The sequence below is a fragment of the Eubalaena glacialis genome, chromosome 9, assembly GCF_028564815.1.
Source record: "Eubalaena glacialis isolate mEubGla1 chromosome 9, mEubGla1.1.hap2.+ XY, whole genome shotgun sequence".
Classification (NCBI taxonomy): domain Eukaryota; kingdom Metazoa; phylum Chordata; class Mammalia; order Artiodactyla; family Balaenidae; genus Eubalaena; species Eubalaena glacialis.
This window is the reverse complement of record NC_083724.1, coordinates 66,409,789-66,426,043: the sequence shown is the minus strand read 5'-3', so window position 1 is coordinate 66,426,043 and position 16,255 is coordinate 66,409,789. Positions and strand designations below refer to the sequence as shown.

Here is a 16,255-nt window from a genome sequence, read left to right as displayed (position 1 = left end):
GGGTCAAACAAGTATAGCAATGCAGAATAAGAAAGAGATAGTGTGTGAAAGCAGTTGTATGGAGCTTAAACCAAAAACAATAAAAAAGATCATGGGAGTTAGCTATTAAAGAACAACTGTCAGTAGATGATCATGGGAGTTAGCTATTAAAGAACACCTGTCAGTAGATGAACATGATATTCCAAAACAGTGCAGGTACTAAATCACTTTTGGTGGGCAGGATGTGTCCCTTTATGTTACAATTTTAGATGAACTATAAGAAGCTATTTTGTTTGCCTCCTGTATACTTCGCCTGAAATAAATGAAAGATGATGGTTGCAGGCACATTCCCTGATTTTTAAAGAGCAAAATAGCATCATTTTCCCATCTATTCTGTTTTTAGTAAAACGATCCTTTATTAACATAGCTGGATATGAACATTAACCACTTTAGTGAAGTGGTTAAAAGTTTGTGTTTTGGAGTCAGAATACCGAGGTTCAAATCCTGTCATTTCCACATACTAACTGTGTGACTTTCGGCAAGTTACTTAGCTGTTCTGTGCCCTACATTCCTCATCTGTTAAAAAAAAAAACAATGGATAATAATATTATTGAATTATTATTGAAATGAGAGGACTAAATGAATCAACACCTTAAAGTGCTTAGGGCCAGTGCCTGATACATGTTCAATATGATCATTAAATGTTAGAAATCATCACTTTATAACTTTATACTATATAATTGGATGTCAAATATAAAAATTACATACATCATTCCTTCAATTATTATTTCAATTAATCCTATTTTTATTTCTACACTTCAGTGGAAGAAATTCACACTAAACATTTCTTGGAACACGTTCTTTGCTCTTGCTGCGAACCAGTTACTCAACCAAAGTTTATTTGCCATAGCAGTTAACCATCCTAACTACAGCTTAATCATTTTCTATACTTTCAGTCACAGTATACATTTTAACAGGGCTATAAGCTCTGCTGACACAATCAGTACTCCTTTAAGCATCTGGAATAAATCTTTTTTTTCAATGTTTTTTGAGATGATTTTAATGATGCTGTGCTTTTTATTTAATTGACACACAACACTGCTTAAGTTTAAGATGTACAATGTATTCATTTGATACACTTCTAACTTGCAAAACAATTACCACTGCAGCCCTAGCTAACTCTATCAAGTCACATAATTATTACTTCTTTTTTGTGGTGAGAACATTTAAGTTCTAGTCTCTTAGCAAATTTGAAATGTATAATACAGTACTGTTGGGGAATTTTAGAAGGGAAGTTTTCTAAAGAAAAAGAAATTCTATTAATGGGATTTGATTATTTGAAAAAGGAAACATAATAAGAAGTTAAGGAAAACAAACATATATATTTGCCCTGTGATAGTTTATATACATATTATATGTATATAATACATATTTTATATCAGAGGAGAGCTCACCAAAGCCATAGTTTTTAAATCATATATACTTACTGACTGCTTAAATTCATTTAACTGCATCTGAAGACCCTGGGTTTTGTCAAGCTCCTTCTTCAGTTCATTCACATTTCGTTTCATTTCTGTGACCTCTAAGCGTAGTGAACGGCGCTCCACTTCTGCTGTGTGCAGTCTTTGTGTAAATCCAAATATTTGCTTCTGTAATGATGCTGTGCTTTTCTATTGTCAAATAAGAGCAATTTTACAAAAAGTCACTTCAGATTTACTAGTAAGTCCACAGCAATGGTCATTTTACCAAATTAAATGTAACTTAGGTTATACAGAAAACAATACCAGCTCTTACTAAAACTTAAAGTGAAAGCTTTATTTTTTTATGTGACTAATAATTTGCCTTATATGAAATAACAAATGAAGAAAAGAAATAATCTAGATGGCTAGAAAACAGAAAAGATAATTGTTTATGTCTCACACAATTCTGTTGCAGTATACTCGTACAGAACAGTTAATTCAGAACTCATGCCAGAACTTTTGTATTTTGACATTACGGACACTTATTTGGAAGTTCTTTTATTTATCATATTAAACTATTACATGAAATCTAAAAGAAATCTACCTACACTCGTGTACAACTAATATAAACTACAAATAAATTTGATTCAGAATTAAATTTACAAGTCCTAAAATCCCTATTTAATGAAATTGCATACATACCAAAATGGGCACATGGCCACGTAGACCGTATTTCAGGGCCAGTGTGTTTACTTTATGAAGTCCACGGGCCAGCCTCTGAACCAGGGAATCTTTTTCCACATATGTAATACTCCTGTTGCTGTGCAAAGGTATACTGTCCATTGCCAGATTAATTTTATCCATGAGTTTTGCAAAAGAACTCTTAGCTGCTCCTATAAGCAAATGTCCACAAATTCTGGAATTTGGATCTTCAAAGAAAAAGAAAACAAGCACAGAAAAATAAGAATTGTCTCTTGTTCATTTCACAACACTGCCAGTCACAACACAATGAAAATATTTTCTCAGTTATATCATTCCCATCCACCTGTAGTAATCCATTCAATAAGTCCCCGCCTATATCAACTTTCACTATGTAAGAAATAGCCCACCTACTAAATAATGTATCTAAAGAAAATCTGCATGTATTTACAGTATGTCATTCATACTGAACACTAAGACACTAAAAAATCATCCTCACTCCTTTCTTTGTTTTAAAACCTAACAAATTCATTTTCTATTTACAACTACTGAAGCTTATTACCTTAATGTCACACTATTTATATTCTCAGACAAGAAAATATAACTTGCCTTATTCCAAGGCAATTAAAATTTTACAACTACAATTACTCATTTCCCCGTAGGATTTTGGTAATCACCTCTCTCATATAATGGACTTAAGGTCCCAGCATATCCAACATGGCCTGCTTACTGCTAGATTCATCAGGTCTGTAATTAATAATTGTATTTAATGTTGATAAATAAAATTGTCAGTGCTCTTTCTACTAATTGGTATTCCAAATAATGGTTAATAGGTTTATTTATGCCTTAATAAAAGTCGTGTAATTTAGTTTTCCCTCTGCTAGGCAGGTCTTAATCTGTCATTACTTGTGTTACGATACTATCCGTGTAAAATGACGAACACGGAGAGACTCTTTAAATTCTGTAGTATACCATTCTACATTTCAAGAACCTCTGCTGTTGGGAGTTAGTTTAAATCTTGTCTTTATATCATAAGCACAAAAAGCATCTTTGGCCAGTTTTATCCAAGAGAAAAATGTTCCATAATTCTAAGAACACATGGTTCAACACTGAAGAGCAGCACTGACTGAGAAGGTGATCCATCAGTGGTTTTCTATGTCAGAAAAAACCATCTCACAGAAGCTAGATAAAAGCTCATTGTTCTAGGAAATTTTCAGAAATACAAAAATAATAAAGTTTTCACAGATAAAGAGCCTTTAGAAGCAAAAATCAACTATAATTAAATTTTAATGAATAGTGGTTTTTTACTATATCACAGCAATGTGTTGTGTAGACACTAACCACTCTGAGAGGTGAAATTAAGTTGCAATATAATTCCACAAGGCATTCCTTTGAATTTTTAAGAAGTGGGAAAGAGGCATACACTCTAAGTTCCTGACTGCTACTCTCAATGAATTACAGAAAGAGCACTAAATAATTTTATGCTTTGATGAATAAGAAGTATTTTTATGATATACTTCACATCATACAGTATAGGGTACAATTAATTCAATATTAAATAAATGAAGAAACAAAAAAAAATCCTCTAGTGACATAGTTATAGAATTATTTGAATAATGATACAGAAGAGAAAAAATATCACTAAAATTCCTCATGTCTAAACTTGTCTAGACTAGTTAAAATGTTTGACTTGTTACATTTAACAAATTCTTGTTTAGGCTAAATACATTTGTTAATCACTTTTCCCCTATCTAATAGCATGTCTTTCAAGAAAGAAGAGGACTCTATGTTCTGCAACTACCTTTTCCAATAGAAGGGGCAATATTGCACATCTAAGGTTAAAATCTTCAAAACAAATTCACAGAGAATTGTTTCGACCAGTAGTTCTAAACCTGTGAACTACAGATCTTGAGGCAGGGGGGAGGGGAGGTTGAAAAGTTATTATAATAGTTCCACCACTTTCAACTGCAGTATTGTCATTTGACCTTTATTTAGCCCTAAAAAAATATGTGGCATGAATAATATATGCTTATGATGTTGTAATAAAATTAAAAGTCCTTCAAAACATTGCAGAAGTCAACTGCTGCTAAAAATACAACTAGTGTGTGGGAAGAGCAGTCTACAATGTGTTTTCTTATTAAAATGGAATCCTCACATTCAGATTGAGAAACACGCCTTTAATGAAAAAAAGGGAATAGTGAGTAATTAATTAATTAATATGTATGTAAATATGTCATGATTTAATTTAATAATAATGTGAGTCATGAATATAATAATAATAATAATGCCTAATGGTAATAATAACGTTAGAAATGTTAATCACGAGTAATGTTAACTGCATTAAAATTCGACTCAGTTCTAGACAGTTGGGAACATTTTCTCATCCTTGACACCTCCATCTTTCTTGCCATCTCCCTCACACCCAATCACATCACATTTCTACCATCTATTCAATTTTTTCTGTGATCATGGCATTGTCTCACCTATGTTCTTACAAGGGTCTCCCTACTCTTCTCCAGTCATTTCCCCTCTTCAATCCATCCTCCACCGTAGAAAAAATGACTTCTAAAACACAAATAGGATCTTGTCACAACCCCTGCTTAAGCTCCAGTGAGTCTCTTCAGATCTGGGAATAAATTTCAAACTCCTTAAACATGGCTCATAAGGTCCTACATGATCTGATCCCTGCTTACTTTTCCAGGAGCATCTTTCACTACTATCCCTTTCATGTATAACTCCTTTCAAGGGACCCCAACACATCACAATCTTAGAGCACTCTTCTGAGCAAAAATATGCCTGTGTCTTCAAAGAGCTGTAATTTGAAAATATGAATCAGTTTTCAAACTTGGGAGCCAATCATTAAGGTAAGATTCAAAACCGTGTTCTATCTAAAGATGAAACTAAAAATACTATGAAAAAAAGCCCAAAATACTATTTTCAAAAAGTAATAAGAGAATGTCTTACCATATTTTAAAACTTCAAGAAATACTCATGAAAAGGGCAGTATGATACCGATACCAGAAGAGACAGGAAGACTAATGGAATAGACTGGAGAGACGGGAAATAGATCCAAGTACGTATAATAAATATATACTAAATGGCATATCTTAATTCACTAGGTAAAAGATAGATGATGGAATTAAAACGTAGTGGGACTAGCTGGTCATCCATACACAAATAAATATTATTAATTTCCTCACTACTTCTCTGAAAATAATTCCAGATAAAATCCAAGATTTAATGTAAAAATCAAAAATACTAGACCAAAATATGAGCACCACCACCTGAGGTGAGGCTAGCCTTTCTAAATAAATCACCAAAAGAAAAACCATAAAGTAAATGATTAATAATGTTAATCATATAAAAATGCACAAACAAAATTAAAATACAAACTGGAAAAATTATTTACACTATATGGCAAAGTGCTAATATGTGTGATACATGAGGAGTTCTTATAATTCTATAAGAAACACACACACACCCATATATGAACATAATGAGATAATTTGTAAAAGAATATGAATGGGTGTAGAACAAATGAAAAGATATGCAACCGAACAGTCAAAATTACAAATAAGGAATGATATAGTTTCTTTTGCCTTTCAAATCGATAAAAATAAAAAAGATAGTTAAAACTTCATGTACCAAAGGCATTATGAGAAAGCCAGAACTCGCAGTACTGTTCATGGGAGTGTAATGCAAAGCAACTTTTACAAAAGGCAGACTGGCAATACTTTCCAAACGTAAAATATGCAAACTCATTTCTGAGGAGTTTAGCCAAGGAAATAATTGCACAAGTATAAAATGATTTTATGTACAAACATGTTAATTATAGCATAGTTTATTATAATATTAATTAAAATAGTAAAAAAATATGAAAAAATGCCAATATCCATCAACAGGGAATTTTCAGAGTAAACTATATAAACAATGAAATAGTATGTGATCAAATAAAATTAATGATGTACACCTACCTTATTGACATGGAAAGACATTTATTATCCAGTGAGTAGAAAAAAAATTATGATGAGGCATGATTGTATGACTCCCTCATATAAAACTGGGTGTGTTTGTGTGTATACCTGTTGGTACACATGTCTGGGAGATTTGTAGAAATCATTAAAGTGTTAAGAATGATTGGCGGGCTTCCCTGGTGGCGCAGTGGTTGGGAGTCTGCCTGCCGGTGCGGGGGATGCGGGTTCGGGCCCTGGTCTGGGGGGATCCCGCATGCCACGGGGCAGCTGGGCCCGTGGGCCACGGCTGCTGAGCCTGCGTGTCTGGGGCCTGTGCTCCGCGGCGGGAGGGGCCGCGGCAGTGGGGGGCCCGCGCGCCACTATGGCAGGTGGCCCCCCGCTCACCGCGGCTGGGGGGGGGGCCTCGCGCTGGGGCGGAGACCCAACGCAGCCAAAAGTGAATAAATAAATAAATAAAATTTTTTAAAAATTAAAAAAAAAAAGAATGATTGGGGATGGCCTTTTGGGTGATTTTATTTCTTCTGTGCAGGTTTCTATACTGTGTGAAGTTTTTATACCAAGCATAAACACTTTTCCAGAAATAAAACTATTTTTAAAAGCACTGTATACTGTCTTCCTCAATCATTCATTAAACAGCTAGCTATAGGGCAACTCATATGCATGAAGGCACTGTGTTAGGCAATGTGGAGAGGAGATCTATAACACTGATTAAGAATCAGTAGCTCCTGTTTCTATCAGTGTTATTTATAAATAATACTATAGATACAAATGCCCAATAATAGAACTACTCAAAAACATATCTTGATTTAGATAAATGGTATTTAGGGGAATGATTATCAAAAGCAGGGGTTCTTGGACTTCCCTGGTGGCGCAGTGGTTAAGAATCCACCTGCCAATGCAGGGGACACAGGTTCGAACCCTGGTCCAGGAAGATCCCACATGCCGCGGAGCAACTAAGCCCATGCGCCACAACTACTGAGCCTGCACTCTAGAGGCCGCGAGCCACAACTACTGAGCCCATGTGCCACAACTACTGAAGCCCGTGTGCCTGGAGCCCATGCTCCGCAACAAGAGAAGCCACCACAATGAGAAGCCTGCGCACCACAAGGAAGAGTAGCCCCTGCTCGCTGCAACTAGAGAAAAGCCTGAGCGCAGCAACAAAGACCCAACACAGCCATAAATAAATAAATAAATAGTATCCGGTTTTTACATAAAGCAGGGGTTCTTGCTCATTTTTTGTCCCGTGTATACCCTCGATAGCCTAGTAAAACCTATGGATCCCCTTCTTAGCATAATACTTCTAAACATGTTAAGTCGAAACATGTAGGGTTACAAAGGAAGCAAATTTTATTAAAATGCAGTTTTCAAACTATTTTGTTTTATTATAAATATATTATGCATAAGACAATACATTTAAAATATAGACTGAAATTTTTTTAAAAGACATAGCATGGTGAAAGTTGTTGCTTAGCCAAACTAAGATATTGAACTATGAGGTGATCTTTATGAAGGCATCAAACATGTCATACTGGACATCAAATATTTTTATATTTTAAATTTTTTATATTTAGAAGTGATTAAAATCCTGATCCACAAATATATACTGCTGAAAATGTAATTAAAGTTCCTATAGTTCACTTTACAACGTATAGGTAGGCATCTCTCAAAAAATACTACAGTACTCCAAGACTCTTAAATTCTTAACATATACACACTACTATATATAAAATAGACAACCAACAAGGACCAACTGTATAGCACAGGGAACTACACTCAGTATTTTGTAATAACCTATAAGGGAAAAGAATATATATATATATATATATATATATATATATATATATATATATATATATATATATGTATGTATGTATAACTGAATCAATTTGCTGTACACTTGAAAATAACACAGCATTGTAAATCACCTATACTTAAATAAAAAAGTAAAATTTAAAAAATGAAAACCTATTGTGGAAAGTTTTTTGTTCAAAAGTCAATGAGTTCATCTTTGGCTAGGTCAACTTATTCAATAAGTTTATGTCAGAAAGAAAAACGATTGTGAATCTATGGTTCAAATTTGATGCTATGAAGATAGAAGGAACTTAAGTAGCACTTTTGAAAGAGTTCTAAAGTGTTTCCAGGTGCTTGCAGGTTGCGCTTTCAAAGAATAACAGAATTTTGTACTTAGGGAATATTGGAAAGCAACATAGACATGAAGAATATAGAAGCTCAACTGGATGGATGAACAACAACTAGGTGTAGAATTGCCCTGATACATGGCCAGCTACATTGCACCAGCATCCATCTGTACATAGAAGACTGTGATTACATACCATGTATGTGATGAGTCTCATGATTACTGATCATCAAAGATGAGCATAAACAATATCTGGAGATAGCTGCAACAACTGTATTACAACTTGAAAATATCTGTAATTCCTATTAGTAAATAAGTCACCATGCTGCTAATATTATCATGGTCTGTCATCACCATTCATAATTGAAGGAAATGTTCATTAATGGTTAGTGAAACAAGATGTAATTATTTTCCATCCAAGTCCACAGATGCTCCCCCTCTGAATTCTATCCATGGACCATTTTGAGAAGGGTTCTATGAACCCCAGATTAAGAGATCCCTTATCTAAGGAATATACTACACAATCATAAAACTATATCCTTCAGCCTCTACTTCTCCGTCAACTTAAATAATAAGAAAGCTGCATACCTGGACTACTCCACTCAGAGAACCATAATATAATACGCTCTCAGTTTTCACTGAAGACAAATATAAGCAACACTAACAAGAAAAAAACTTCTGCATCTTCTATGAAGTAGCTTTTAAAGATATAAACTGTGAATGTTATTCAATATTTTCAATATGATAATCCATGTAATAAATTCCTCTTAGGGTTTAGTAGCAAAAAAAAGTATTAATGGTTTGCTCCGTATGTTTGGAGAAATAAGAGAGCATCTCATATCTGGGGAACAACAAGCAGCTCAGTTTAGCTGAACTGTAGGTTTATCAGTGAGAGTACAGGGAGGTGAGACTATACGAATAAATGAGAATCAGATCAAGAAAGGTCTTGTATACCGAGCTAAAGAGTTGATTCATAAAGTAGGAAATGAGGAACAATACTGCTGCTGATACAAAGATATGTGACAAACCAAGCACTGCCAACATGCAATAACTCGTTTAAACCCTTACAATAGCCAATGAGATGGTACGATTATTATAGCCATTTAAAATAAGTGCGAGAAAAAGAACAATGAAAAATGGTACATAGAATGACCCAGTCATATTGGAATACACACAAAACAACTTGAAATAAGTATACACAAATATTAATCATACTCTCAGGGAGATTACAAGACCTATCTTATAGTGATATTTTACAAATACCTGTAAGCTGCCATAATTTTTTTTCTGGAACAAGGTGGAGGTTTAAAATATTTTTAAATATACATGTATTATTTTAGAATAGATCTGAGAGGAAATTTTTTCTTTTTTTCTTTTACAAAAATCTTAAAAAATAATTGTGTCGTTTTGTTAGACAGTATCTGGATATTCAACTAAATCTTCTAAGAAAAGGCTCTTAAAAGTTTTCTACAAACTGCCTATAAGTTGCAAAATATGTTAAAGCCTCATATATGTTTCTTAAAATAATTTTGATTTTGTATATTATTTTAACAAATAAATATATTCTATGAAAATTGTGACACTGGAATTTTACACAGTCATGAACACTTCCAAGGATAAACTATTCATTCAAAAATTCTTCTTAAGAATGATAGGCAAATAAATTTTAATTTAGAAAACAAAAATTCTTTCACATTTTCCATATGCTTGAAAATTCTCAGAATAAAATGTTTGAAAAAATATGGGAAAATGCAAGAATAATAATTTTAAAAGTCACAAAATGAAAGTCAGTAAGTTAAATGTGGCTCAAAATAGACACTAATAGCTCAAGTACTAAAAATGATCCACGGGTCAGATTGTACTTGTTTCAATTTCAGATATGAGTGAAATTATGTGTATAACAAAATTCTCTAAATTACTTCCTCTCACACTTTACTGTGGTTATAAATCATCTTGTTAAAATGCAGATTCTGGCTGAATAGCTCTGGAATGGAGTCTGAGACTGTGCATTTCTAACACCCCCCAGTTAATGCTGATGCTGCTGGTCGACAACCACACTTGGAGTAACACATCTCTTTATTCTTTGTTAGGATTCACTAAAGCCTTTAAGCTTTAAAATATATACTAATAACTACTTATTAATACAAATATCTTTACTTAGTGCTTTGAACTTCCTAATATGAAACCTCAGTGTTGTGCCGAATACAACCTAGATTTCTGAGTTTTACCTGGAAGAGCTGCTATGACCTCTACAAAGTTAACTCAAAGTATACGATGAAAGAAAGCTGTGAGTAGTAATAGCAGGGGCATGTATATTTGAGTCATCTATCCTCTAGATAATTAAAATTCAATTATAATTGAAATGCGTAAATGTGTAAGAAAATGGATGAACATTCTACTCATAACCATCTACTCCTGTATTTGTTCAGAGATATTTCAAAGCAAATCAGCACAATTGTTTCTATCTCGAGAAATTCAGTCTGAACAAGTCATATAAAAATGCTCAGCTATCTATAGGGTTCTTTAGTCCATTCCTATAATGATTGATATCCCAGCCCTTCAGTGGAAGTAACATTCTCCCCTGTTTGAGGTAAATGATCTCTTGCAGGCACACCATTTGGATACCTGGAAGAGGTAATTTATCTCAAGTGGGCAAACACTTTAATGAAAGCAAGAAGGTTGCCACCTGTCCAGTATTTACAGAGACAACATGGAAACTGGAGTCTTTGCCCACTGCCTGTAAATACATCGTCAAAGTTTAAGAAGGCAGCAGTGGCATCTACCTTTAGCAAACACCTCACTTTCTGAGCAATGAATTCAAGCTACCACTATTGAACTTCCAGTTTCACAAAAAGGTATAAACTAATATACAGGTTCCACTGAAATGTCAGTGCACAAAAAAGAGATAACACAACATTTATTGGACAATTACATATACAAGGGACTTGGCTGAGAAAGTTACATTTACTCCGAATAACACTATGAGCTAGGAACCGCCCTTAGCCAAATTTTACAGATGGATGAAGAAGGATGAAATGATTTTCCCAATGTCACACACATAGTAAGCAGTGGAACCCAGATTCAAATCTAGAATCCAGGTTCTTAATCCATATTCTACTGCATATCCGACATGTTTCATTTTCTATCCTAGACAATTTTAAAACTTTCTCTCCTAATTAGTTAATAGTATAATTCAGAACTTACTCTAAAAAGATAAGCACCTAACTTTTCAAAAGAGTAATTTACTGATTTTTTTTTTTAAAAATGATAATAGGAGAAGCAATAGTTACTATTTAATATATTAAAAGCTACTACTTGCTATTGCCATACATGTACTAGTTTTCCTGGAGCTAAAAAGAAAAAAGTGAAAATGAATGAGATAATGCCATTTGCAGCAACATGGATGGAGCTAGAGATTATTATGCTAAGCGAAGTAAGTCAGAAAGAGAAAGACAAATACCATACAACATCACTTATATGTGGAATATAAAATATGATGCAAATGAACTTATTTACAAAATAGAAACAGACTCACAGACAGAGAAAACAAACTTATGGTTACCAAAGGGGAAGGGATGGAGGGATAAATCAGGAGTTTGCGATTAGCAGATACAAATTACTAGAGACAAACTAGGTAAGCAACAAGGTCCTACTGTATAGCACGTGGAACTATATTCAATATCTTGTAATAAACTATGATGGAAAAGAATATGAAAAAGATTTTATTTATATATATATATGAATCACTTTGCTGTACACCAGAAATTAACACAATATTGTAAATAAACAGAAAAAAGTGACAGTGATGCCATCAATACATAGTCCTGACACGTAATATGATTTAAATTTTCAGCAAGTTCTTCAAAAAGAAAGACAGAAGGAACAGAGAAGAAAAATCAGAGTTCTAAGAAATATCCTCTTTCATTTCAGAATTTTCACATTTCCTAAATAGACTTTCCCAAGATTTTGCCATTTCAATTTCCCACATGGCTGAAAGAATTAAGATACTATTCATAGTATTAGATGATTCAAGGGACAAGGAATCAATTGCAAATCAAAGCTGAACTGATATTCTTGATACCTGCCCTATGATGAAAACCTCCTTTTGTAAATTGGTTAAATAGATGAACGAATGCCCAACTGATATATATTACCCAGACATTACAATCATTCTCTAGAAGATTATTAACAGAAATAGAGAAAAATCCTCAAAAAGTATATTTTTTAAACTATAGCTATGATAGTATATCATAAGCAAAGCACAGCATCACTTCTGTGATATTCTTGCTGAAAATGCATAAGCTAAATCTGATCATGAGGAAACAAATCAAAATTAAGGGATATTCTAGAAATAATTGGCTTGTAATCTTCAAGGTCACAAGGGTCAAGGAAAAACTGAGGAACTCTTCCATACTGAAGAAGACTAAAGAGACATGAGTAAATGCAACACATAATTCTAAACCAGATCCTCTTGCTAAAAAAGACGTGGTTGGGACAAATAGGGGAAGTTGAATGTAGTCTGAATGGTAGTAATGTATCAATGTTGGTTTCCTGATGTTGATCATGGCACTCTGGTTACGTAGAAGAATGTCTTTGAAATGCATGCTATAATACGAGGGAGTGATGGGGCATCATGTGAGCAACTTGCTCTCAGACTATTCAGGAAACAGAATTCTCTGCTGTGAACTACTTGCAACTTTTCCATAAGTTTGAGGGTATTTTGGAATAATTTTTAAATGAAGATATTAAAGAGTATGTAGCCTATGATATCATTTGTATCATTTGTTAGTCTGCTAGTGGATGGATGAGTAGGTGGCACGAAGGAAGGAAGGAAGGGTGAATGGATAGAGAGAGAAAGAGGGATAAAACAGATTGGAAGAACACATAAGAACACATAAAAATGCTTACATTAACTATCCCTATGTGATGGGAAAATATGTTTGTTTTTGTTTTGTTATTGTTCTCTGATTTATTTCTTTTCCAAGTTTTCTGAATTGACCTGTTTTCTTGTATAATGGAGGTAGTAGAAGTGGAGGTAATTTGAAAAAAAAGAACAAACAAAAACAATCCTCTCTACTGCAGATGTTGATTAGCTGATTCATTCCATCCACAAACTCTTCCTTCTCTTTTGTCAATCTCCAGGTAGCCATCAAGGAGAATCATGTGACCCAGCTCAGGCCAATGAAACAATAGCAAAAGTCTGCTGGGGAAGCTTTTGGGAAAGCTTTTGCCTTCCTGATATAAAGGGATATATTCAGCAACACATGTCTCATATTTTTAACAATTTTCTTGAGATATAATTCACACACAATATAACTTACCCATTTAAAGTGTACAAATCCATGGTTTTTAATATAATCACAGTTATGCAGCCATCACCACAAGCAATTTTATAAAATTTTAGTCACCCCCAAAAGAAACTCCATATCTATTAGCAGCCACTTCCCATAACCCCCAACCCCTCCCCAGCCTTAGGCAGCCCCTAATGTACTTTCTATCTCTAGATCTGCCTAATCTGCATATTTCAAATAAATGGAATAATATGATATGTGATTTCAAATAAATGGAATCATATTATATACAATCTTTTGTGATGTAGCATATTGCTTTCATGGTTCATCCATGTTGTAGCAAGCATCAGTACTTCATTACTCTTTACGGCCCAATTATATTTTATTGTTTGGATATCTGTCCATTACCCATTTATCAGTTGATGGACATTTGAGTTCGTTTCCATTTCTTGACTATGCATTATGCTGCAGTAAACATTCATGCACAAGTTTTTGTACATATATGTTTTCATTTCTCTTGGCTATATACCTAGAAGGAGAATTGCTGGTTCAAATGATAACTCTATGTTTAATGTTTTGAGGAACTGCCACTCTTTCCCAAAGCAGCTATATCATTTTTTATTCCCACCAGCAATGTATGAATGTCTTCACATTGTGTCCCTCCCTTCTCCTTCCTGCACAAATACAATCCTGATGCCTAAAAGTAGAGTGACCAGCTTAAAACTAGGAGGCATAAACACGAAGATGCTAATGGCTTAGCAGAAAGACACAGTCTGGATTTCTATCTACCTCCAGACTTACTATTTGGGAGGAGAAAAAAAACCTTATATGAATAAGCTACTCTAAGTGGGGGTCTTCTATTAGGTACAAAGAAAGCAAACCTGTGATGCCCCCAAACATCCAATGTCGTTATATTCAGAGGAAGAAATTTCTTCCTGATCTTTATATGTATACTAATTTATAACAGAACCATGTTTTAACAAGTTGGAGCTGTATGGGATGTGTAAATGGTCTTGAAATTTTAAGATAAACTAATGTATTTTCATTTTATTTACTCTAAATTTTTACGAAATTTCTTCATTATTATTCAGTTAATGCAATAAATCTTAATAAAGACTGATATCTGAACTAAGAAAAGTAAGTGAAAGAGTAAACAAAGGCATTCTAAGCACTTTACAAATTAACTCATTTAGTCCTCTAAACTCTGCTCTAGTAATACTTACTATTCCCACTTTACAAATAAAGAAACTGGGAAACAGAGTTTAAATAACTTGCCCATGTCATGTGGCTAGCATCAGAGTCAGTATTCAAAGTCAGGCAGAATACCTGCTTAACCCTACACTATGTTGCCTCCACTGTACAGCAATTTAGCAATTTTAGAACAGAAAATTAATCATTAGTAGTCTAAAAATGTATACAGGTAGGCGTGTGTGTATTCATGTTCATTAATGCTAAATGCTACTTTCATGGTGAGATGGGTGGTAAGGGAACAACAATTTTTTTTAGCACCCACTATGTACCAGATACCGTACAAAAAGTTCAACAAGCGTTATCTCATTAATTAACATAACATTAATTGTTAATTCTCATAACAATGGGGAAGGCGATACCATCTTCATTTATGGGAAAAGAGTGTGAGGCCCAGTAAAGTTAAGTAACTTGCCCAGTTTCACACAACTAATAACTAGCAATGCTGAATATAATATCAAGTCTGCCTTGTTCAAAGCTAATGCTCTTTCTATTATACAATAATGATTACCTATTTAGATTTTTCAGACACTTAAACTATAAACTCAACATGACTATATAAGCTGTTATGGCTTTACATTTATTACCCTTATCTGTTGATAATCACTCATAGACTTTGAAAATATTTTCCCATCTTTTCTGCTAAAATATCTAAAATTTCTACTAGGATACACTTAAAAATGAAAACACAATTGCCTAGATAACAATACATTAACCCTTCATCATGTTTTGAAAGAATTATTCTATAAGCCCAGCTAGTCAAGCCACCACTGCAGAAGATCCACACTGATCATTTTTGTAATAGTTCAGTAACAATTATCTATCTGCCTGGACCATATCCTTTCCAATACTCTTCAGGACTTTGATACATCAATTATTTTCCCCTTCTAAGCAACAATCATTTTCTCTTCTCCAAGTAGTGTTCTTTATCCAACAACATTTAAAGGCTTGCCTAAAAATACGTTTTCCTGAACTTGCTATTTCCTCAAGCTAGAGGCATACCAGGTTCTAACATCAAAGACAGCTTGTTCCTAGAGATAGGCAAGCACTTAAAACACCACTCTTGGTCTACATTCTACTTCACAGATCTTACCTACACATATTTTTTTCAAGGTCTGAATAAAAATTTTGTCAATATTTTAACTTAAAAATGTTACAAGGGGCTACTTTTAGAAAACGTGCTCAGGGGAAATCGCTGCCTACTTTCATAAATCAACAATCTGATCCCATGCCAATGATCTACCCTTTCCCCCACTACTTCCCAATATGGTTAGAGTTGACAATATATTTTATCCATAAGTCAGACCTGCTACGCATGGATTTACATTCGCACCTCTTGAATGTCCCTTCTTCCCATTCTATGCTTATTTCCACCTCTACATCTCTGCTTAAGCTATGCCCTGCATCTGAATGCCATCTCTCCTCTCTAACTTACTGTCATTCTTGGCCCAACTAAATCACTAGTCC

General features: G+C 34.0%; 1 protein-coding gene across 6 annotated transcripts in view; it reads right to left on the bottom strand.

Annotated features, from left to right (window-relative positions):
• CCDC171 (coiled-coil domain containing 171) overlaps nucleotides 1–16,255 on the bottom strand; it is a 355,460-nt gene that overhangs the window by 151,765 nt on the left and 187,440 nt on the right. For all 6 annotated transcript variants that reach the window (XM_061199072.1, XM_061199071.1, XM_061199076.1 and 3 more), the window contains 2 exons: nucleotides 2,142–2,368; nucleotides 1,467–1,649 (listed from right to left, as the gene is read on the bottom strand). In XM_061199072.1, coding sequence (XP_061055055.1) covers nucleotides 1,467–1,649; nucleotides 2,142–2,368 — 410 coding nt within the window. The remainder of the gene's footprint in view (nucleotides 1–1,466; nucleotides 1,650–2,141; nucleotides 2,369–16,255) is intronic.